This window comes from Camelina sativa, chromosome 13, assembly GCF_030686135.1.
Source record: "Camelina sativa cultivar CO46 ecotype springtype chromosome 13, ASM3068613v1".
Classification (NCBI taxonomy): Eukaryota; Viridiplantae; Streptophyta; class Magnoliopsida; order Brassicales; family Brassicaceae; genus Camelina; species Camelina sativa.
In genome coordinates, this window is record NC_141892.1 from 6,770,739 (window position 1) to 6,792,125 (window position 21,387).

The 21,387-nt window shown below is 33.6% G+C and overlaps 5 protein-coding genes and 1 long non-coding RNA gene across 11 annotated transcripts; 4 read left to right on the forward strand and 2 right to left on the reverse strand.

Moving 5' to 3' along the window:
• The first annotated feature begins 137 nt into the window (after positions 1 to 137).
• LOC147929252 (mitochondrial fission 1 protein A-like) lies at positions 138 to 3,723 on the forward strand. The gene is made up of 4 exons (XM_087481404.1): positions 138 to 283; positions 396 to 547; positions 3,029 to 3,110; positions 3,400 to 3,723. Exons 2-4 carry the CDS (start codon positions 456 to 458, stop codon positions 3,469 to 3,471), a joined length of 246 nt encoding a protein of 81 aa, XP_087337530.1. The 5' UTR covers positions 138 to 283; positions 396 to 455; the 3' UTR covers positions 3,472 to 3,723.
• On the reverse strand, positions 3,546 to 6,042 carry LOC104735739 (flavonol 3-O-glucosyltransferase). Of its 2 annotated transcripts, none has more exons than XM_010455583.3 (2): positions 4,734 to 6,042; positions 3,546 to 4,582 (listed from the first exon to the last, which is right to left on the reverse strand). In XM_010455583.3, the coding sequence occupies exons 1-2, from the start codon at positions 5,227 to 5,229 to the stop codon at positions 3,705 to 3,707; spliced, it is 1,374 nt and encodes a 457-aa protein (XP_010453885.1). In that variant the 5' UTR covers positions 5,230 to 6,042; the 3' UTR covers positions 3,546 to 3,704. The 2 variants fall into 2 exon arrangements, with proteins under 2 accessions (XP_010453885.1, XP_087337529.1); XM_087481403.1 differs by having other exon boundaries at positions 3,546 to 4,596; positions 4,734 to 5,437.
• Positions 6,043 to 7,694: 1,652 nt separating this feature from the next.
• On the forward strand, positions 7,695 to 9,524 carry LOC147929253 (uncharacterized). Of its 3 annotated transcripts, none has more exons than XR_015578037.1 (4): positions 7,701 to 7,977; positions 8,093 to 8,161; positions 8,298 to 8,452; positions 9,087 to 9,524. It is a non-coding gene; the product is annotated as an uncharacterized LOC147929253 (long non-coding RNA). The 3 variants fall into 3 exon arrangements; XR_015578038.1 differs by having other exon boundaries at positions 7,728 to 7,977; positions 8,093 to 8,199; XR_015578039.1 differs by lacking the exon at positions 8,093 to 8,161 and having other exon boundaries at positions 7,695 to 7,977.
• An 80-nt stretch (positions 9,525 to 9,604) lies between these two features.
• Positions 9,605 to 11,983, forward strand: LOC104735742 (uncharacterized). Its single transcript, XM_010455584.2, has 7 exons — positions 9,605 to 9,895; positions 10,252 to 10,342; positions 10,852 to 10,967; positions 11,182 to 11,241; positions 11,324 to 11,389; positions 11,487 to 11,684; positions 11,762 to 11,983. The coding sequence occupies exons 1-6, from the start codon at positions 9,839 to 9,841 to the stop codon at positions 11,673 to 11,675; spliced, it is 579 nt and encodes a 192-aa protein (XP_010453886.1). The 5' UTR covers positions 9,605 to 9,838; the 3' UTR covers positions 11,676 to 11,684; positions 11,762 to 11,983.
• Positions 11,984 to 12,126: 143 nt separating this feature from the next.
• Positions 12,127 to 15,032, reverse strand: LOC109124600 (uncharacterized). 3 transcript variants are annotated; one of them, XM_087481406.1, is made up of 9 exons: positions 14,858 to 15,032; positions 14,522 to 14,553; positions 14,287 to 14,367; positions 14,046 to 14,094; positions 13,828 to 13,924; positions 13,329 to 13,381; positions 12,840 to 12,902; positions 12,489 to 12,759; positions 12,127 to 12,393 (listed from the first exon to the last, which is right to left on the reverse strand). In XM_087481406.1, the coding sequence occupies exons 4-9, from the start codon at positions 14,064 to 14,066 to the stop codon at positions 12,308 to 12,310; spliced, it is 591 nt and encodes a 196-aa protein (XP_087337532.1). In that variant the 5' UTR covers positions 14,067 to 14,094; positions 14,287 to 14,367; positions 14,522 to 14,553; positions 14,858 to 15,032; the 3' UTR covers positions 12,127 to 12,307. The 3 variants fall into 3 exon arrangements, 2 of the variants coding, with proteins under 2 accessions (XP_087337532.1, XP_010453887.1); XR_015578040.1 differs by lacking the exon at positions 14,522 to 14,553 and having other exon boundaries at positions 13,847 to 13,924; positions 14,858 to 15,027; XM_010455585.3 differs by lacking the exon at positions 14,522 to 14,553 and having other exon boundaries at positions 14,858 to 15,027.
• A 2,988-nt stretch (positions 15,033 to 18,020) lies between these two features.
• On the forward strand, positions 18,021 to 21,341 carry LOC104774357 (uncharacterized). Its single transcript, XM_087481407.1, has 7 exons — positions 18,021 to 18,116; positions 19,348 to 19,441; positions 19,784 to 19,966; positions 20,061 to 20,145; positions 20,321 to 20,559; positions 20,707 to 20,850; positions 20,941 to 21,341. Exons 3-7 carry the CDS (start codon positions 19,796 to 19,798, stop codon positions 21,169 to 21,171), a joined length of 870 nt encoding a protein of 289 aa, XP_087337533.1. The 5' UTR covers positions 18,021 to 18,116; positions 19,348 to 19,441; positions 19,784 to 19,795; the 3' UTR covers positions 21,172 to 21,341.
• The last annotated feature ends 46 nt before the right edge of the window (positions 21,342 to 21,387 follow it).

Consider the following 21,387-nt stretch of genomic DNA (forward strand, 5'->3'; position numbering starts at 1 on the left):
GTTTTTTAAAATGAAACGTGGGTGGTTTAAAATTACCTTCTAGTGAAAAAAACAAAATGCTAAAAAATCCCAAAATTTTCACACCACGATTCCTATATTTTTGAAACTGTTTAATATCTCTCTCTATTAATATAAATGACGATGAACTGTTTGCTCTTCATTTCTTGCTCTTACGCTTTTTTCTTTTCTTTTCTTAAATCATATATGCAGTTTATAGTTTTCTACAAATTTCTTATCTGTTAAAAGAGCATCCTATCATAATTTCTTTCTTTCAAGCATGAAGGTGAAAAGTACTGACAGATTATGTTTATCTTCAAATTCATTTCTCAATATTTATATTAAATCTCACACTTTTGGTGAATCGTGACTAACAGTCTCTTCTTTGGTGTGTACAGGTTAAAAATGCCATGAAACCTTTTTATTATTAAATTTAATAGTTAAAAATATAATCCTAAATGCATTTAGGAAAGAATAAGGAGCAACAAGTGCTCGAGAAATCCTTCTACACAAAAAAGAATAGAGAACTACACATGTCCTGGAAGAAAAGGTTAGCAACAACTTCCTTAAGCTTTTATAGTTTGGCAACCAAATATTTTTGTTTCGATTTACATATGTAGGTGATATGTAATTAAATGCATTACTCTTTTAAATTTAAGAGAAAATCCAGTTAGTATATTCTGTTATTATTTGTGATTTTTCAGTAATGTTCTTAATTTTTGTTTGTTCTGAAAACCAGATATTATTTTTAAAAAATAAACTAATGAGGTTTCTAAACAAACTATTTTTATTAATTTGATCTATATATATATTTGATTTGTTTTCTGTTCATATATAACTTCGATACATCTAAACTAGCATTGATTATTATCTGTAAGCTTTCTGAAGCTTCAATAATATCTTATTTTTCATCTTTTATAATTACAATATATATTACCGTGCGTATGCACCTGTCATAATATTAGTTATATTTAATTATGCATTTCAACTAAAGAAATAGATGACACTGAATATAATTACTCAAATTTCAATGCGTAATAATTATAAATTTTCCTACTCGTTGAATATTTTTTTCTTTATTTTGTTCTTTTTATATAATAATTTTTTGTACTACCACGAAAAATTGGTATATTCCACGTGACTCTTTTTATATTTTAGTGTTAGATATATTTCACATGGAGATAATATATGTTTATAGACTTGTGATCTATGCAAGAGCATAGATTATGTTTTTTCCATGTAACTATGTAAGCCAGACGGTTTCAGAATGGGTCTTCCTCGCAAATTTTCAATTTTTATAGTTTAATAGATAGGGTTTTCATGTAAAAAAAATGATTATCTTCATATTGGATGTAAATTTTTTTCGTTTTAAAATTTTTCTCATAATATATACGAGAATAAAAGTTTTATATGGATTATGTGATGCTTTATTTATTTCTCAATATTAGAATCAAACAAATATGAGATGTGAAATTTAATGATCAATGGTAAATTAATATGGTAAATTAGATATACAATTTTAATTGTTTAGTTTAATTAGTTATTAAAATTTTGAAATTATTAATGTGTGTCATTTTTATAAAATGATTCAATTGTATATATTAATATATATTTTACATTTAACAATTATTACTAATTTGTTTTTGAAACATTTATTTATAATGACAATATGATATAATGTTTTATCAAAAAATAAAATTAATTATATATAAAATATTAGTTGTAGAATAATTATATTTATTGTTTTGGTAGGTAGAATTTGTGGTTGATCTGTATTTCACGTTGCAAAACCCAAATAAAAGAATGTACTGGAGTAGGTGAAAAAAAAAAAAAAGAATGTACTGGAGTGGACCATCATTCAGAGAGTTTCAGCCATTCACATATTCTTCATCAATATTTAAAAATGTTAAATTAAAATAACATCGTCGGTGCACTATTTTTCATCTCATATTTATTAAAGGAACATTAACCAGATACAAAAAAAAAAAAAAAAAAAAAAAAAACAAATTAGGTCCAGACGGAGCCCACTAAACTAAACCGATCGAGAAAGAAGGGAATAGGTTGAGAGCTGTTAATATAATAATTAAACACATTCACTTTAATATTAAAAAAAACCCAAAATTTGATCATATGACTTGAAAGCTTTTAAATTTTGTTTTATTTTTAATCTAATTGAAGAATTAAATAAAAAGCCATCAAGAAAAATATTTTAAATGTTTATTTTTAAATCAACTGAAAAATATTTTAGTCTTTTTTAATATGGTTAATATTTATCTTACTCTATCAAGTTAAACTTTTTTTTTTAAAATGAAAATATTTTAAAATTCATATTATTTTATTTAATAATGTATTTCAATTATATGAATGTATGAATCCGAATATAAATCTTCAAGTTCTAAGGCATACTAAAGGTATAAACTATAAAGTTCCCTAGTCTTCAAATATCTTGTCGTTTATATTGTTAATTTTTTCTTTTTCTAATAAACTTTAAAAATAATCACTTATTTTCATATTTAATGTGAAACTTTTGGCACTGTTAGAATTTAGGAATATTCTTTTTATTTTTATAAATTTTATTCTTTTGACACTCACAAAAAAAATGACCTGACCGATCGTCATGCTCTTAAATCAATCAACCTCTTCAAGGGGATTTCATAACTTTGGGGCACTAGATCTATCATTAGTGTTAACGCCGCAATGAAGAAAGTGAAACCATTTAAAAAAAAAAAGTTTATTATAGCTTAATGGCGTGTACATTGGATGTTTCTTCATAAGTTTATCACTTCAAAAAAAAAATATATATACATATAATATAATATTTTTTTTATTATGAGAATTTCTCATAAAAAAATGAGAACGATTTTCAAATGGAATGGTCCAATGCACATGGTCTAAGAGCAAGTGCATTAGCGTATGTTTCCACCGTCCTTCAGTATTAAAATTAAAAAGTTAAATCGAAATAAAGAGATTATAGAAGAAACGTTCCTCCAAACGGGACGTAATTTGCTGTATCCTCCATTACACGTAGCAGCGTCGGACAGTTCTTTGACTCCGTCGGTTCCTTCTTCACCGGCAGCGATAAGATTCCTTGGTGCGACGGAGATGTCATCGCTGTAAGTGTTTCTCTAATCCTCCTCATGTGTTCACTTTTCTTTTTTCCGAAGATGAAGAACCATCTCTTTGTAGGCAAATGGAATCACGAACTGTTTGGGAAAAATTTAAAACTGTTTTTGTTTTGCCAATTTCTGAAATCGGATTTGCTTTCTCAAAAGATTAGCCCCATCCTTTGATTTTTTTTTTGGATTCGAGAGAACTTTGAAATCGAGCTTTAGAACTTTAGTTACTACCATGGTTTTAGTTTGATAGCTTTAAAAACTCAGGTGGTTTTTGATTGATGTGTAGGGATGTGAAAGAGAGATTAAAGAGGCCACAGATTCTGGCGCTGAGGATCTTAAGAAAGAATGCTTAATGTGATTGTCGTGGTCTCTTGTTCATTCCCGTCAACCCGAAATGACCAACTATGAGTGACACCAATGCTCATACCAAACTTAGAAAACTCTGAAAATAATATTAATATATTTAAGGGACCAATGCCCATGCTCTAAGGTCCCGCTTACATGTTCCCATTAATCGTCCAACGCGCTAGGTCTCCACTCTTACCCTTAATTGAAAGTGTTGTAGTTTATTTTTCCAAACTCGATATAAATTTAAATGTTTACAACTGCATCCAACAATCTTCTGAAATTTCTAGAGGAGCTTCCTTTCGAAGAGACAGCTTCGTGTGCTACTTCTTTAAGCTTCTTAGCATTACGTTTCATCTTCTTACCATCATCTTGAACCAAAACACGATCCAGACACTTCTCAAACCCATCTTTTGTGAAGAGTCCATTGGTAATCGTCATTCCAATCTCCCACACAACCTCCACCGCTCTCCCGTTCAATCTCTGATCACCAAAGAAGGGCCTACAAATCATGGGAACACCTCCAGACACACTCTCCAACACCGAGTTCCATCCACAATGCGTCACAAACACACCCGTCGCCTCGAGTTTCAGAAGTTCCGCTTGTTGAGCCCATGGAACAACGATCCCTTGCTCTCTCGTCCGATCCAAAAACCCTTTAGGTAAATGAACCATGCTCTTAAGCGACCAAACAAACGGCACTTTACTCGACTCCAATCCTTCTGCTATCGCCGCAACCTCTCCTGGAGGTGGTGTCATCACCGTACCAAAGCTAATGTACGCTACAGAACCAGGGGGTCGCTTCTCCATCCAAGCCAAACAACCGTGAGGATCGTTCACTAATGCCTCCTTTTGCGGTGTGGAAGATAACAACGCGAGAGGACCAATGTTCAGGTAACGTTTGAATTCCGAACCAAGTTTCTCAGTAAATGTAGGATCCAATTCTTCAAAAGAATTGATGAAAACCGCAGTGGCACGAGGTAAAGCACGACCCATTTGGTGCAACAAGTTAGAGAAAACAGAGTCTAAATTCCCAAACGAAACACCTTCGGGTATGTCTTTAACTCTGATCTTCTCCATTCCTGAAATAAACCCTAATGTCTCCTCCATACGTCCACCAACTTCTGTAAATTAATCACTAATCGAGAATTATTACTAGAAATACATATAATGTCTATCCTCTGTTTCCTCTTTTAGCTAAGTTTCCTTTAATCGCATATTTATTTATTTATGAGATTTAAGGACAAATATTTTTGTATTTGTATATATGTTTACCTTTGACGCCGATGGTTTCTCTGATGAGATCTGTGTAGAGATGAGCGGTGAGAGAGGTTGCTCCGGCGGTCCAAAACGCGACCCACGACGCATTCATCTCCGCCGCCATATCAGCCGCGAACCAGAAAAACGCATCAGTCAGCATGCAATTCACTTTCTTACCAGCCTCCTTCTCCGCCGCCGCGATCTCTCTCTTGAAATTCTCCGGCGCCGATTTTACGAACAGCTCGATCGCCTCCTGTGGTTTCCCGGCGAACACGTATCCTTCCGGAACACCGTCGGGAATGTCGTGGACTTGAATGTTCGCCGGACGATCGGAGGAGGAGGAGAACAACGAGGAGTTAGATTGAGCGGTGCTGAAGAAGGAGAAGACGGTGGAGGGAGAGGCGGAGGCGAGACGGCGAGTGACGGAGAGGAGAGGAGCGGCGTGAGTGCCAAAGGGGAAAGCAAGAACTGACACGTGAGAGTCTCTGGCTGGCTCGGAGGGATTGGCCATGGTAGAGTACTTGGTAAGTTAGTAAGTAGTAGTATTTGAAGAGGAGACAAAGGGTAAAGAGAGTGATTAAACAGAGAGGAACACGGGAATGGTTGAGGATGAGCCACCGAGCAAGTATAAAGCTCGTGACCCCCGGTGGTTGGTATTAGTATTATTAGACTACATACGTACCTCTCTCTCTTTCTTTACCAAATTAATTATTTTGACCAGTAATACAAAGAAAAACCCGATTATATAAGTTTTATTTGATATGTTGAGTTACTTGGCTTTGGCTTTGGTTTTTATGTTGTTTGATCGCTTATGTGTTTCTTTGTTTAGGACGGTCTAATCGTTGGTTTAGGCTAGATGTTTGGATTTAGAGGTCCTTACTTTACGGGTTGGATTTTTCGTGCAATCCGGTATCAGCACTTTTGTGGCCTTTATTCTTTGATTTGGTTGTTAGTCTGGTTAACTTGTTCTGCTACGATCGTGGATGGTTCAATTTACCCACTTGTTTGGGTTTCTTCCGGTTTTGCTAGAAGGTTGGTTTAGTCGTCTTCCTTGAGCTAGTGCGTTCATCTCTATCAGGTTCCGCGATTCGTGCTACCTTCTCCGTGGTTCTCTTGTTTAGGCTTAATTGAGACTATTTCATTCGTGGTTCATTCAAGTTCTGTAGATTGTTTTTCTGTATAAGTTTCCCTTGTTTGGGTGTAATTTCCTTCTTTTGGGTTTTAGTTTCTGGAGATATCTTTATTTTCCTCCAGCTTAGTGTTTCAAAACGCATCTCATTCTTGTAGTTCACAATCATATTTTATAACGAAAAGAAAAAAAGTTTTATTTGATTTTTACCATAAAATTAATTTCAGAATGTATGTTTTCTTATTACAGTCGTTTTTGTCTAAAAGGATTGTTTTGCATTTGTGACACATTTGAGGAGTGAAAATAGGGAAAGAGGGATAGAACTGTTGTGACTTATAAGATGTATATATATATATATAGCTTATTTAAATAAATAAAAATCAAAAAAATAACTATTCACTGCAGATTTCTGTTGGACCGCTGTATATCAGACTTTTCTAGTATGGAAACACGGTCTTGTGTTAATTGTGTCCCAAAATCCGCGAATTTTTTTGTTTTTTTTTGGAAAACGCAAATTTGTTTTAAATGTTTTGATTGATGAATTTAATATATTTTTGAAAAAGGCAACTCAAAAACCGCTTTTTAATGGTTATCATTCATGGCCTTGTTTTCTATATTTTTCCTTTTCAACTGAAGATATGTTTCATTTTATAAATAATCTTATATATATATATGAAATAAGACATTATTATAGAATATGTATCAAATTAAGAAATGAAATGTTGGTACGTTTCGGGGTGACGGTTGTATGAATTTATTTTATAGTAGGAAGAATATTATGAGCAGTGTGGCCAGCCACACCTTCCCGAAGATGGGGTTAAATGGTAGCCTTTACTTATAAAAAGAGGAAACATTTGCTACTTATTACCAACACATCCCGAACCGTCGTGGCTAGTAAAAATGTCAATCAGTGCATAGAGACCGTTATATATAGATGGCCATTTTGGAATGTAGACACTAGACAGAGGATTGATTGTGTATATGCTTTGTTGAGAGAAAACATTCATTCTGCTTCTGGATTTGTCCTAGTTAATTAATGTTACAATTATAACGAAATATATATATATATATATATATATATGTTACCTTTGAACATGAAAATGGGGACCACAAGAACAACTGAACAAGAAATAAAATAAAAATTGGTAACTAGATTGATTCTTCCAAAAAGCTTTCTGTTTTGGTAGGTAAAATTAGTGGTTCATGAGCGTTCTCTCATAAAGGCAGATCTGTATCAGTATATTATCTCACACGTACGTTGGAATAGTCAAGTCTTGTCGATCTTATTTTTTAGTACTTTAGTGTGTGACCAACATGAGGATGTATTGTCCTACCAAAAAAAAAAGAAAAAAAAAAGAGAGGATTTGAACCAAAATGGCAAAATGCATTTAAGAGAGTAGTAACATGGAACATATGTAGGAATAAAAATAAAATGATTATTTTTTTAAAAATACTATATGTTTACCCCTCACATTTTTATAAGCTTATATCCCTTCCATAAACGTTTTATGCTGAAAACATTTTCCCACTATTGGAGTCAAAATTATTAAGGATTTATGTGCGGAATTTAAATATACATAACATATCATGTAATACCTTATACTAAGGATCGTCAAAAAAAAAAAAAAAAAAAAAACCTTATACTAACATATTATTTCTGTTTGGCAACATTAATCCACTAACTAACTAAGAGCAAGTCCATCGGGAGGATTTAGTCGAGGACTCTTCTTTTTTTTTGGGACAAAAAATAAATCAAAACTCATGAAAAACAGAAGAGTTGTCTCTTAGCTTTGAGACCGACTCTTATTGGATACGTGTAGAAATATGATTGGTTTTATTTTTAATATAAAAACAATGTTTTTTCTTTTCTTCCCTTCTTTCTCTTTCTTCTCCCCATCTGTTTCGCGACACCGTTCCTACTTCCTTCACTCGACAAATTCTCATATTTGCGAGTAAACAATCTCCGTTCTTTGCTCTTTCTGATTAAACAATCTTCAGTCGGGGGTGATGATTAAGCAATCAGAACAACACATCATATGGAACCGTTGATTCGTTGAGAGTCTTCTCCACCAAATCAAAGCGTTTCCTTCACTGCTTTTCAAGAATTTGATGAACCAATCTCCATCTGATGTTAATTTCTTGTTTCTATTTGTTTGAATTCTTGTTTTATACCGATTTATAAATTAGGGTTTTGGATTTTCGAAAATTAGGGTTCTTCAATATCTCTTTTTATTTGTGTTCGTAGGCATGATTTTAATTAGGATTAACGAAATTAGCCATGAATGAAGATGAAAGCTGTGCAGAATTACTGATGGTTAGAACTTGTTTTACTCGCTTGGTATTTCTTGTTTGGTGAGAAAATGGCTAAAGCAACAAAGACCATGTCCCTGCGTGTTGTGACTAAGATGTTTGTGTGTTTGTTGGTTGGGTTTTTGTTGTGGCTTGTGCAGACACTGTTGGTCGTAGTTCTTGCTTCCTCGTTCCATATGAGCACTTACTTTGACAGGATTCAAGAGTCTTTGTTTACTCAGTACGTGATTGAGACGCTCTCTGGTCCTCCTTTGATTGAGATACAAAAAAACGAGGAAGAAGAAGAGAGAATCAGGTACCATATCACTTTCTATGGGCTTGGTCGTGGGTAGCTATATCTTCTATTTAATATAGGTTGCTAGTGATCTACTCGATAACACAACACTGGGGAAAACTTTACTTTTGAAACATTTCTGCAAGAGTCAAGGACGATTACGTTTATGTCTATTATCTCAATGTTCTCTTTTTCTCTTCTTCGCTGGGTTTCATATAATTCTCTTCTTCTCCATTACCATATCTCACATTTTCACTCTTACTGATTTGTCTCTCTACCTGGATTTTCGAAAGGTATAACCTTTTTTTCAGATTATTTTGATTCTCATTGTTCTGTTCTCGATTTCATCATCTGAACTATATTAGTGACGATTTCACCAGATTTATCACTGATTTGCTTCTTGTTGACTGTTTGGTTATGGCTATTTCGTTTCTGGAAGATGCTGCTAGGGCTATTTCGTTTCTGGAAGATGCTGCCAAACACTTTCCTTGTTAATTTCTGTTTCTTTTTACTTCCTTCTATATCAAAAGTTGGATCTTATTTAGCAAAAATCAAAACTTTCCTCTACAGTATCAAGTCCCCTTGTTTTGGTTTCCCTGTTTATGATCATGTGGGATTGGTCTCTTTATTGAAAAGCTTCTGTTTTGGTGTGCAGGAAATGATGCAAGGCACCAAGCCTCTGAAAGTGCACAAAAGGGTATATTGTGAAGGTGCAACCTATTGAAGTGCCTACTATTCCTTTTAGTGAACTCAAGGAAGCAACAAATGATTTTGGTTCCACTTCTCTCATCGGTGAAGGCTCCTATGGAAGAGTATATTATGGAGTTTTGAACAATGAGAGTATATTATGGAGTTTTAAATTATGTTTTACTTAAAATATTTTTAATTCAAAAATAAGAACCTCAATAAAAGCTTTACCATTGGAGGAGGATCATTTTCATTAATTTTTCAAAAGTTTTTATTTTAAAAAAGTACATAATTTATTACTTCAAAATTGTAAGAGACTCAAAATTGTATTCTCCCAATGGAGATGCCCTAATATTGCTGTTTTTTCTCATGACAAATAGGCTATAAAAAAAAATCAAAATCAAAATATGAGTTGGGCCGCAAAGCCCATAAAGATTATGAAAATTCATTATTCGATATTTATAACTATTATTCCAATAATAAAATGGAAAGCTTGTCGGAAGTAATATTAAATTTGGAAAAAAAAAAAAACGAAGATCAATTTGGAATATGTATGAATGAAAACGTTGTTGTTGTTGTGGGGAGACTTGGTCCTAAATTCTCTCGGGAAATTTCTTCACCGTGTCTCAATTTCTCTGCGAATTCTTAGAAAATAAAAGAACGAAAGAAAAAAAAAAAGTTAGAATTTGGGAGAGAGGTTTTTGGTATCGGAGATCAGAGATGGGTCAAGCTTTTCGTAAGCTGTTTGATACTTTCTTCGGCAATCAAGAAATGAGGGTAACTTTAAATCTCTACCCATCTTTTTCTCAAGATCTCTATCTACGCGTGGATCATTTCCCTGTTAGGATGGATCTCTCCTGCTATGTGTTCTTATATATCGCCGGCCAATGTCTGATCTTGATCTTAATTGTGCTGTCTCTAGCGTCGTTTTATTTCTTTGTGTACTTGAGATTTTTGTAGGCCCATCATTACTTGTTGATGTGATTCATAGAAAAAAAAAAATGCCAAATTTATTTACTAATCATATATATATATATTGTTGTAAGCTGTGGTGGCATGATTGATGGAAACAGGATTGAATTTGAAATCTTTTTTCAATTTTGTGATGGTGATGATGATGATGTCATTGTCAGGTCGTTATGCTGGGGCTGGACGCTGCTGGCAAAACAACTATTCTCTATAAGCTTCATATAGGAGAAGTTTTGTCAACTGTTCCCACCATTGGTATTAATTAGCTCTCTGCTTTTTCTTTTTTTTTTGGTCCCCATTTCTTATAAACATTTCAGAATCTTTGTTATTGTATTGGCTGTGTGATTGTTCTTGTTCTCATTGGGCTAATTAGTGGGATTTATTCCTTGTTTTGTACACGAGCTTTAGATAGATCTTTTGGTGTTTGCTTTTAGATTCATTCTATTTAGACATTGCAAGAGTTATGCAGTTGTTTTTGCCGTAATGAGTTTCTGTAAGATTAGAGGTAATATCAGAATTTGTAGATATTTGCAATATCGAATCTCATGATAGCTTAAGATACTCTAAACTCTGCCAACTTTTGCCTTGTCAGGGACTCATGTGTCCATATTTCTCTTGTGTTATGCATTTATGATACTTGTCCTATTATTATTATTGGTTCTTGTGGCATTATACTTTTGTTTGATCATTCTTCTGTCATTTTCCCCTTTGGTGGTTGCTGCTTGGGTTATGTTTGCTGACAATTTGAACAATGTGTTACGCAGGATTCAATGTTGAGAAAGTTCAGTACAAGAATGTGATGTTTACAGTTTGGGATGTTGGTGGCCAAGAGAAACTGAGACCTCTTTGGAGGCATTACTTCAATAATACCGATGGACTTGTACGTATATATATATATATATATATATATATATACTTCTTTTAGATTTTTGCTTTCAGTCAGATACTTTAACTTTCTGGTTTTCCGTTGCCATGTTGGCAGATGTTTACATTTGGTTAGATGTTGCAGTATCATATGTTGCTTGACCAAATCTTGAGATCTTCGTCAATCTTTATCGACCGTGGTATAAGTTTACTCTGTAATGCTATTGCAGATATACGTGGTGGATTCCTTAGATCGAGAGAGGATCGGGAAAGCAAAGCAAGAATTTCAGGTACACCTTAAAAATTTGCAAATGACTTTTTTTGTAAACTACTCTCTGGATAGTGCCTCAACCCACTCTCTCACTTCCTCAGGAGATCATAAAAGACCCATTCATGCTAAACAGTATCATTCTGGTGTTTGCAAACAAACAGGACATGGTAATTCGAGTTTTTCTTTACGTCTTTGTTTGTTTCTCTCGTGTGTGCTTATTATTCCCTCAATTCTCACTTTCTTTTAACCCCTGCTGGATATTAGAGAGGAGCCATGTCACCGAGAGAAGTATGCGAAGGGTTAGGATTATTTGATCTGAAGAACAGGAAATGGCACATACAAGGAACTTGTGCTCTTCGTGGAGACGGGCTCTACGAAGGCTTGGACTGGTTATCATCTACGCTTAAGGATGTTAAAGCCGCTGGATTCACATCGGTTGGCCACTCCTTTTGACTCTCCCAGGTATAAAGTGACCTCTTCAGTTCAATAACTTTCAGTCCCATGACCCTTGATCTTGTATATGTCTTTTCTCTTTTCAGAGTGTGTTAATACTATGCTTCATGGCCAAAGTCTTCTTCTTGGCATTAAAAATGTAAACACGAAACCAGTATCTCCATTGATTTTTGTTCAGAAAAGAAAATTTATCTTCTCACGGTGGCAAATATTAGACTCAGTTAAGCTACTTCTAAATTTGGATCATGCTGCCATGAAAGCTTCATTGTATGTATATTCTGTTGATGAAAATTTGTATCATCTAAAAATCTTCCCCTTTTGTCTGTTCAAAATTTTGGTAGGTAATGTATTCCTTCGATTTTTTCATGATTTTTGTTTTCTTTTGCTGACATCGTTACAATTTCCGTGAGAATGTAAAAGAGGGTTAAGCTCACCCTCTCTAGCAAATAAGTAAGTTGAAAATGATGCCCTTTTGTCACTAATTCAAAAATAACCCAAACTCTGATGTACGAATTATTTTTGCTTTTCTACTTATAAACCAAAAAATCCACCAAAACACGAATCTACTCAAGACTAATATACTGAAAGCAAGTTTCTTCTCGTAGAACAAGCATTACATTCGGGATCAGTATTCAAAGCTGATCATGCGAATTTCCCTCCTCTGCAGATATTGAATCCGATGGTGGTTGTGCAGAATCCGATGGTTGTTGTGCAGTAGCTACAGAAGATGGTTGATAGCTCACGGTAAATAAACCAAAACATGCCCAAGAAATGATTTGAAAAATAGAAGTAACAACAAAAACAGACACTTACTGTTTTCGCCTGGCGTCTCACTCTCACCCGTGGTCGTTATTGTTTCTGATGGTTCATCAATTGTTTCCATGTCAATAGTCATTGCGTCATCAACATCTGCTTCGTCTACCTCTGTCATTATCTCATCCTTATCGCCTCCCATTGCTTCAATTCCATTTGGTGCCCAGTTTGCAGCATCCGTATTTGTGTCTGTGGTTGCTGCATTTGGATGCTCAGTGGTTTGTGATTGTGGGTCTTTACTGATGGCTAACATAGAAGTAACCAACAGATTCTGCAAAAATTCCACAAAACTAATGAAGAAATGTGTATTTCAAGTATAAAGTCACAAGGGTAAGAAATTCAAATCCCTACTTTTTCTAATGCAAGAGAAAGTTTCGAGAGCTTTGGGTAGATGGTCCTTGCAGCCAAAAGGATCTGTTAAACAAAAACCAAGCAAAAAGCTTTGTGGTAATGATCTCAACCAAAAGCTTATAACCTCTCAAGCAAAATAAGGTGCAGATTTTTAGAAGACACTTTAATGGCATGCTTTGACAATTACAACTTTTGCAAGAGTTACGAATTACTATTGCAATTAATTTCTCCTGAACTTGTAAGATGATAAGAAACTGTAAAACGTGGAAAATCCTGATATATAATAAATTCAAGAAAATAAGTTTGTTTCGAAATCTACGAGGATGGGGAATATAGCAGAGTGAAGGTATAGAGTCAACCGATTTTACCCTCTTACACTACCACACAACAAGTGATTTTTATTATTCATCATGACGGAGTAATGAGAACATGATATCTCCCCATCTCAGACACTGAAGTAAATCATGACCAACAAATGCATCTACTTACCTCACAGAGCCTCTGCAATGTAAATGGAGGGCCTTCATCAAAACTAAGAAGAGCTGCAAAACAAGACAAAAGCAACAGAAAACCAATTAGACATACTTAAAACGGTGAAAAGATTAAAGGTCTATGGGTAAACAAGAACACTCAAAGTTGTAAATACATGAATAAAACTGGAAATGGTCAGAACACACATAAAACAACCTATACAACTGAACTGCAAATCCCCTGAAACAATTCTTACCGTATGCCTATTTCCCACAGTGTACAATGACAAGCCGTTTCATTTCATTTCATTTACACAGGTTACTTTCTTGAAGTTTCAGCGATAGATTTCTTAGTAACGATTTTGAACAGAGAAGGAAAACAGATAGATTATAAATGATGAGATTAAAACTGATTGAAAAAGACATTAAGCCAAGCCTCATCTCACACTTTCAAACTCTTATCTACACAATTCTTTTTTGCAATGAAAGTAACAAATGAGAAGCTATAGAGTATAGACCTTCATCCAATCGACTAACCAGCTCTGAGAAAGTTTCTCCTAGGGCTTCCTTTTGTTGTTCATCCGTCAATTTTGCCTCAGGATATTCCGATAGAACCTTTTACAATGCACCACATAGATAGTTAAATATTGAAATAATCAGGACGGATGAGGAATGGTAATATATATATATATATATATATATATTCTAAGCACATAGATGGTATACCTGTACATACCTTCTTCAACCAAGACGACATCGTTCCCTTTAGTTTCTCCCAGTCTTGCCTATAGTATCATTACAAAGTAAGATAGCAGTCAACTAAATGTAGCATAACAGAGATGAGACCCCAAAACCCAGAACTACTCAGAAAGAAACACATGCATCATTACATTGAACTCTATAGAACAATACGGTAAGGATAAGATAGGATGCCAGTTTAAGTGCCTAGTCATAGCAATTCAAAAAAGTGGTATTACCAGAAGTTCCCGGTAGATGCTACTGCTTCTAGTGTGATCTTTACTTCTTCCTCAGGAATATCTGCTTTCTGGTCAGCTCCACTGCAAAAAGAAAGATGCATCTGTAACAGCACAGAGATGAGGGTACTGACACTTGACGCCTCAAAAAACTTAATCATCAGATATTTGAGATGTATGAAGCTAAAGGCCAGAACTCGTGACCGAGCAGTCTATGCAAGACTAAAACATAATTAACCTGAGTAGTGTTCTTCTGGCGTTATCCTCCTCCTAAACATATAAGGTCATGCGAGCAGCATAATAAACTTTAAATCAGATATAAACTCACTCGTAAGCAAAAAAATTTGAAAACTGGGGCAAAGCTAGATCCTGAACCGTAGAAAAGTGCCTTTCAACGATTCGAAACGCAGATATATCCAAGAAAACAAAACTAGAATTGCACAGTAGAGCTCAGGAACACTATATGAACTAGCAGCATTAACGATCGGAGAGAAAAAAAATCCAAAGCGCAGGAGCAAGCAAGAGTGAAAAGATTTGAAGTAAACGACTATAAAGAAAAGGAAAGCAAACATACGACTGCTCGAGAACTTGGGGATCCTGGCGTTGAACGCCGTCACTGGGAGGAGCGACGGAGGGGATCTCGGGTTCCGATGATGATGGATTCTCCATTTTGAGCCTCGCTTTTTAGAGACTAATCTCCGGATTTTATCGAATAATATAAAGCCCCCAAAATTCTCAAATGGATCCTCAATCTTGTTCTAACCCGACCCGACCCTTGTCTACCCTTCCCGGACCGGATCCGATTCGACCCAACCAATGTTATTACTTATTAGAAATGCTCCTTTTTTTTTTAAATGCGAAAAAACGTGAGACGAGAAAAGGTGATTAATAAATAAATTAATCTGGGTTTATTAGGGTTTAGATAGAAAAATATTAGGTTAAGTAAGACTTTTACAGTGGATATATTTTCTTCTGGTCTTTTCTAGTTGTAAAAACCATGGATTTTTTGTTCTGTGTGTTAACAAACTAATTAAATTTTGTGTTAAAAAACCATGGATTTCTTGCTTTCTTGCTTTTCAATCAGTTGTACAGAAAAAAAAAAATCAGAAAATTGGTATAAAAACTTAAATTGCAGTGCATCCCTTCTCCATGCAGATAAGCATTGTTATGGGCGATGGAGTATATTCTTTCCAGAGAAATTGATTGTCGGAGGTTCGAGACGATTCTGCAAAGTTACTTTCGATAGTGCAATCTCCGAAGGAGTGACTGACTTTCTCAACACTTCCAGGTGCTTAGTGCCTCTTTGTTTTCTTTTATCCTTTCCAAGGTCCCAAGGACGACCAATGAGAAGACTGATTCCTTAGCTCGTTCTTCTAGATTATTATTATCAGATACAATTTTTGTAATCATTTTTCCTCCTGTTTGTGCAACCAATACTAATAGAATAGTTTCATTTTAATTAAAGTTAGGTTAGAAAAAAAAAAAAAAAAACTTAACCTTTTACCCAAAAAACAAAAAAAAATGGTGGAAAACTAAAGATGTCAAATTAACATTCATAGTATTCTCTTCGTTTTACCATCGGGTCAGTCGCTGACCAAAAAATACAGGAAGACCCATGCTTCATCTCTGACCCTAAAAAGTAAAAAGTAAAATCAATTTTACCACCTTTCATTTGTTGATAGTGACATATTATTGTCTATCGTCGCTGATAGGAGTCTATATTTAATACATTGCAGCCTCGTTTTGCTTCTGTCTTTTCTTTTGTCATAAGGTTGGTAGGTATGATTTCCCTATCACCTCTATACTATATGTGTAATATATATAAAAATTGGAATTGTGTTGTTTCTGAAACTTACCTTTCAAATCAATTATAGAACTATTATAACAAGTCTTTTATTTGGATCGGTTGTTTTATGAGAGCGAACAAAAAAAAATGTGGTTGAAACCACATTAACTTTTAGTATAGAACAAACCACATTACCTTTCAAATCAAATCAATCTACCTAAGTATAGAACAAATCAAAAGATAATTACGTTTGAAACCAAAAAATTAAAATAACACTAATAATAATAATTGCTCATCAGTAACTTTAGTCGCAGTTGCAAAATTAAATTGTCTTTTGTCGATGGTTCTTCATGGTATGAATATGATTCATTGAACGGGCATGGGGTGAATCATTGATTAACTTGGACCAAAGTACCCTTTTATCTCCAATCCTTGCTGATTTTAGAGTTGCTTATTTATGAAATGTAACCTTAACCTATGTTATAAAAAATGTATCATAATCTTGATAAAGAATTTGAATAATTTAACTTTGTTTTGCGGCAATCTTGAAGATTTAAAATATACTTTTCTTTTGTTTTTTTTTTCTCCTGTCTATTTACTTTTGTTTGTCACTTTGTTGTATTAATTAATGTTTGTCTTGCAACAAAAAACAAACACAAAGAATAATGATCTTTTCTCATACACGTCTCTCTATATGGCTCCATCATGAATATACATATATTACCACAATCTTATTAATGAAATGTCAAATGTGGATTGGTACTAAAAATAAAAGTAAAAAAAAGAAGAAGCTAAACTAAATCTTAAAAAATATACATGAATAGCCCCATATTATATAAAAAATCTCCCATTACAGCCTATGCAAAATACACTCAACCGTTAATTGTCATAATCTATGCTAATAAGATATCCTACATAAATATAAGCTATATATAGTTTATGAACTTTAGTTATTATTATTTTTATTTTTATTTTTTGTAATTACACCTAACTACAAGTCTACAGTATGCTTTTATCCATTGGTTCGATATGTTCATGATACATGTATTTTTTTACCTGCAGGCGGGACAAGCTGATGAGACAGAGATATTGACTTGTATAGGCCATGTTTTAATTACTGGTATTATTTTTGATTAATTAAAAATAATATCTACCAATGTCAATGACGATCGAGTAATTTATTAATTACTCTTAATAAGTAATGCATTGGGATGTAAGCATTGGTTTTTGTGAGCAAAGATGGAACAGCAAGTAATGATGTAATTAGTTCCTCCTACAAACACAGAACATAACCAAGTTCATCGTTATCCGCTCTCGCCAGTCGCCCCCATACCCCTATTCCGACGCTTCCTCTCTCTCCAATCTCCATGCTAGAGTTGTACACGAATGTTTGTACAACTCGATACAATAGAGTCTTTTCTGCTTTCAAACGTATATACTACGAATTTATATATATTATTATTGTAATTAAAAAAGGTTTAATGAAAATTTTAGGAAACTCAGTTTATTATGTTATTGTATGAACACTCGATACGTTCGATCGGACATTAATTTCAGCAAGTGTACTGTTGTTTTAGACTAAATCCAAGTTTATACGATTTCATTTATGTTTAAAGAACTTATGTACAGTTTGGTTTAAATTTTGGATAAAACATACAAAAGTTTCAAATGAAAAAAAAAAACAAATTGTCTTTTATTTAAAATAGTAACTAACATACAAAAGTATTTAATAATATATAACTATATCTGTTAGTTACTATTTTAAATAAAAGACAGTTTTGGATTTTATTTTATTTTATGGACTACATGTTAGAAAAATATTTGCTATAGGTTCCTGTATAAAAAAGAGATAAAACTAAATTGAACATATATATTGATTAATATGCAAATTTATATGAAGAGATCCGTTATATTAAAAAGCAATGATACTTTCATTTTTTTGTCTTTTAGTGTGCCCTCCCCCCTCACTCTCCCTTTCTCCTTTATGGTCCAGTCACCTTTCATTTCTCCCAAATTAAAACATCTCCATTCTTCAATATTCTCTTAGGTATCTGATTTTTTTTTTTTTTAAGCTGTTCCATCTTTTTATTATTCTTCTTCTTAAAGTATCAAGATTTGGCGTCTCTGTTTTATGTACATTCTCGGGTTTTGGGGTTCCATGGGTTTTTTAGGGTTTGAATACATTATACATAAGCTAGCTAGCTTACAAGATTTGGGGTTTAGTTTGAAAAATTCCTACTTTTTGCGTGATTTTTTCTTATATATATTCTTGGTGTTCCATCTTTTTTTGTCTTCTTAAAGTTACAAGATTTAAGATTTCTGTTGTTTATGTACACTTTGGGGTTCCATGGGTTTTAGGGCGTACCTAGCTTACAAAATTTGGGGTTCTGTTTGAAAAGTTCATACTTTTTGGATTTTAAAGCTCCCTGATTTTTTTAATATACATTATTGGGTGTTTCATTATTTTTTCTTCTTCTTAAGGTTATATGATTTGGGGATTCTGTTGTTTTTACACATTGGTGGGTTTTAGGGCGTTTGAATACATGAACTATATATAGCTTACACAATATTTGGGGTTTTGTTTGAAAAGTTCCTACTTTTTGGATTTTTGTGCTCCATGATTTGTAGGGTTTGATTATAAAAACTATAAAAACAAACTAAGAAAAATTTATCTGCTTTCCATAGTTCTTTCTGTAACATTAATTAATGTGTATTTATTAAGCTTTATCATGAACCAAAGAACTATAGATTTGTTCTCGAATATATATAGGGTTGGTATAGGAGGTGACTGAACTACTTTGCACTCGATCGCTACTATAGACTGTATAGTGTTACGCTTTTCATTATTTTTCAGATTCTGATTTGTTTTTTTTTTTTTTTTTGATGGGTCTGTTATTAATATATACGGTGATGATGACATTCCTGATGTTCTTAGATCTGTTTTGATGGAAAGAGATGAGTGAGTTACTTTAATGTAGCAAATATCTAATCGACTGCTATTTCAATGCCTTTTTGGCTTTCTATGAATGGTAAAATTAAAGAACAAAAGCTTAGGTTTTATTAATGTAGTTAGTCGTTTTGATTTTTGTTTACTTCATCAAATTAATAAGTAAAAACTATATGTATGTGTGTAGTACTGTGTGTGTGTTATTGCAATGACTAATCATATACACGATATGCTCATCGAATCTGATATAATTAATGAGTAATCATTAATCCGTAATATACTCATTACTTTTTTTTGGTTAAGCTTACTTAACAGATTTGACTTTTTTCAGGATTTTCGAAACATGGATAGAAGATAAGGGAAAGTAACCTTCACGAATTACAAATTTCTAGATAAGTTGCGAGGAGTGCCAACTGCCAAGAAAGGTCCTTCAAAACTCTTCTTACATGTTATATTATATGCTCTGAATAAATAGATAGTTACATGCTTAGGCTTGTTATATATGTCATCTGCATATTTTGGAAAACGCATTAGATATTTGAGAATGAAATTGTAAGCATCATAAATCAAAGTAGTGTGACAGAATAATTATGGTGATTAGTATTCTAATTGTGTGATTACTATAAGATATAGATATTGATATAAAAAGAGCTATGAAATGTTAAGATGATTCCATAGATAGGAAACCTTTCTTACTTGTTCATGTAATTGTACTGATGGTAGTAAATAAAACTTCTATCAATGACTTTGTTTTTTATTGTTTCAAGGAGAATATTATAATGGAAAAGAAAGATGATGATGGTGGTGTTGGTGCGGGAAGGATTGGTGGTATCGGTGCAGGTGGCGGAAAAGGTAAGGGCAAGAACGTTCCAAATGAACGCAAAGCTGAAGCAGAAGCTCGCCGGAAAGCCCAACAAGATTGTCCACAAGTTAATGAACATCCACCACGGGTAATTTTTTTCATTTTCTTTTTACTTCATAGATCTTGTTTATTTTCTTTAACTTTTACATTCACCTTTGGTCTTTATTTCATTTTTTTATTAGGATTTTGGTGACGGCAGTTACCTTATCAAAGATTGGAGTCACTCACACAGAGCTTTACTTAGTATAATTGTCAAACAAGTACAAGGTAACACTATTAAATTTAAAATTTTGTGCATAGTTAAATATGTCAATTCCAAGTGATAGTTTGAGTGTTTTGGTTGTTGATTTGAACTCTAATTCTAGAGATAGTGAATCGAGTATATTTTATTTGGTTAGGACTTATTAGGACTGATAAAATTAAATCTTGTTTTTAAACGCAGCTATCTGTTGGGCTCTAGTTTTGGGAAAAATACTAGAGTTCACCTACAATAAGAACCGTCCCATTGCTCAACACAAATTTCTGGATATAGATAGTTTTGCTGAAAAGGTCAAATTGAAACCAGGTGAGCTTATCGCTCAGAAGAAGTTGGATACCGATGATATGGCTGTTGGTTCTCTGAGGAACGCAATGGACCATATCTTCCTTAAAGGAATCGAAAAAATTGATGGAAGAAAGAAGGTAAATATTTAGACATATATCTCAATTTATTGATATGTTTTTTTGGTAAGTTCTATATACCAATATTAGTTTTAAAGTGTAAATGCATAATAATTATTATGTTATCGTAAATATTTCATTCCAAAATCAAAAATATTTATTTTGTAGGGTGGAGCAGGTAAGGCCTATGCCATTAAAGGTAGGTTTGTTGGTGTACAAAATTCAACTGCCGAAGATATAGTCAGGAAGGTGGACATAGGTCTTGTAGGTTTAACAGTTGATATAGATGAGGGTCTTAGGACACTTAAGAAGGTAAGTTAAGGAATTACTTAGATTCCAATTATACAATATTATGTATTTAGCAAATAGTTGAAACGCCAATTTTCGTCTAAACATTTTCAGGGAATCTACAGGGTACCTAAGCCACAAGTTGGAGCACTCAAACATGCACTTACAATTGTTGGGTATGGGATGACTAAAGAGGATGAGTTGTTTTTTCTTGTGCAAAACACATGGGGGACTGGTTGGGGAGATGGTGGCTACGGCAGGATGATAATTACAGATACTTGTGATATGTTCTACCTAGCTGAAGTGATTAACGACAAAAAGAAGAAGGAAGAGGCTCTAGCTTAATTGTTTAGAAAACTTTGAAACTTAAAGACAATAGACTATGTCTGGTCATATTCCCCTTTCTTAAATCAAGTAGTGTCTTTTTGGAACATATTTGCAGTGATGCTCATGTTGAAACTGGTTTCAGTAACAAACTCTTGATGATCCAAATGGAATTGAAAATGCTGATAGTATAGCTCTCCAATGTTGCTAATCAACAACCTATATTATAGTGACCAA

Coding starts and splice junctions, on each gene's coding strand:
- LOC147929252 (XM_087481404.1), top strand. CDS start 456: ATGCATTTAGGAAAGAATAAGGAGCAACAAGTGCTCGAGAAATCCTTC. Junction 548..3,028: donor CACATGTCCTGGAAGAAAAG/GTTAGCAACAAC, acceptor TACACGTAGCAG/CGTCGGACAGTTCTTTGACT. Junction 3,111..3,399: donor GCGACGGAGATGTCATCGCT/GTAAGTGTTTCT, acceptor ATTGATGTGTAG/GGATGTGAAAGAGAGATTAA.
- LOC104735739 (XM_010455583.3), bottom strand. CDS start 5,229: ATGGCCAATCCCTCCGAGCCAGCCAGAGACTCTCACGTGTCAGTTCTT. Junction 4,583..4,733: donor AGAAACCATCGGCGTCAAAG/GTAAACATATAT, acceptor ATTAATTTACAG/AAGTTGGTGGACGTATGGAG.
- LOC104735742 (XM_010455584.2), top strand. CDS start 9,839: ATGGGTCAAGCTTTTCGTAAGCTGTTTGATACTTTCTTCGGCAATCAA. Junction 9,896..10,251: donor TCGGCAATCAAGAAATGAGG/GTAACTTTAAAT, acceptor TGTCATTGTCAG/GTCGTTATGCTGGGGCTGGA. Junction 10,343..10,851: donor GTCAACTGTTCCCACCATTG/GTATTAATTAGC, acceptor TGTGTTACGCAG/GATTCAATGTTGAGAAAGTT.
- LOC109124600 (XM_010455585.3), bottom strand. CDS start 14,952: ATGGAGAATCCATCATCATCGGAACCCGAGATCCCCTCCGTCGCTCCT. Junction 13,382..13,827: donor GGTTAGTCGATTGGATGAAG/GTCTATACTCTA, acceptor CTTGTTTTGCAG/CTCTTCTTAGTTTTGATGAA. Junction 12,903..13,328: donor CATTGCAGAGGCTCTGTGAG/GTAAGTAGATGC, acceptor TTTGTTTAACAG/ATCCTTTTGGCTGCAAGGAC.
- LOC104774357 (XM_087481407.1), top strand. CDS start 19,796: ATGGAAAAGAAAGATGATGATGGTGGTGTTGGTGCGGGAAGGATTGGT. Junction 20,146..20,320: donor AATTGTCAAACAAGTACAAG/GTAACACTATTA, acceptor TTTTAAACGCAG/CTATCTGTTGGGCTCTAGTT. Junction 20,851..20,940: donor GTCTTAGGACACTTAAGAAG/GTAAGTTAAGGA, acceptor AAACATTTTCAG/GGAATCTACAGGGTACCTAA.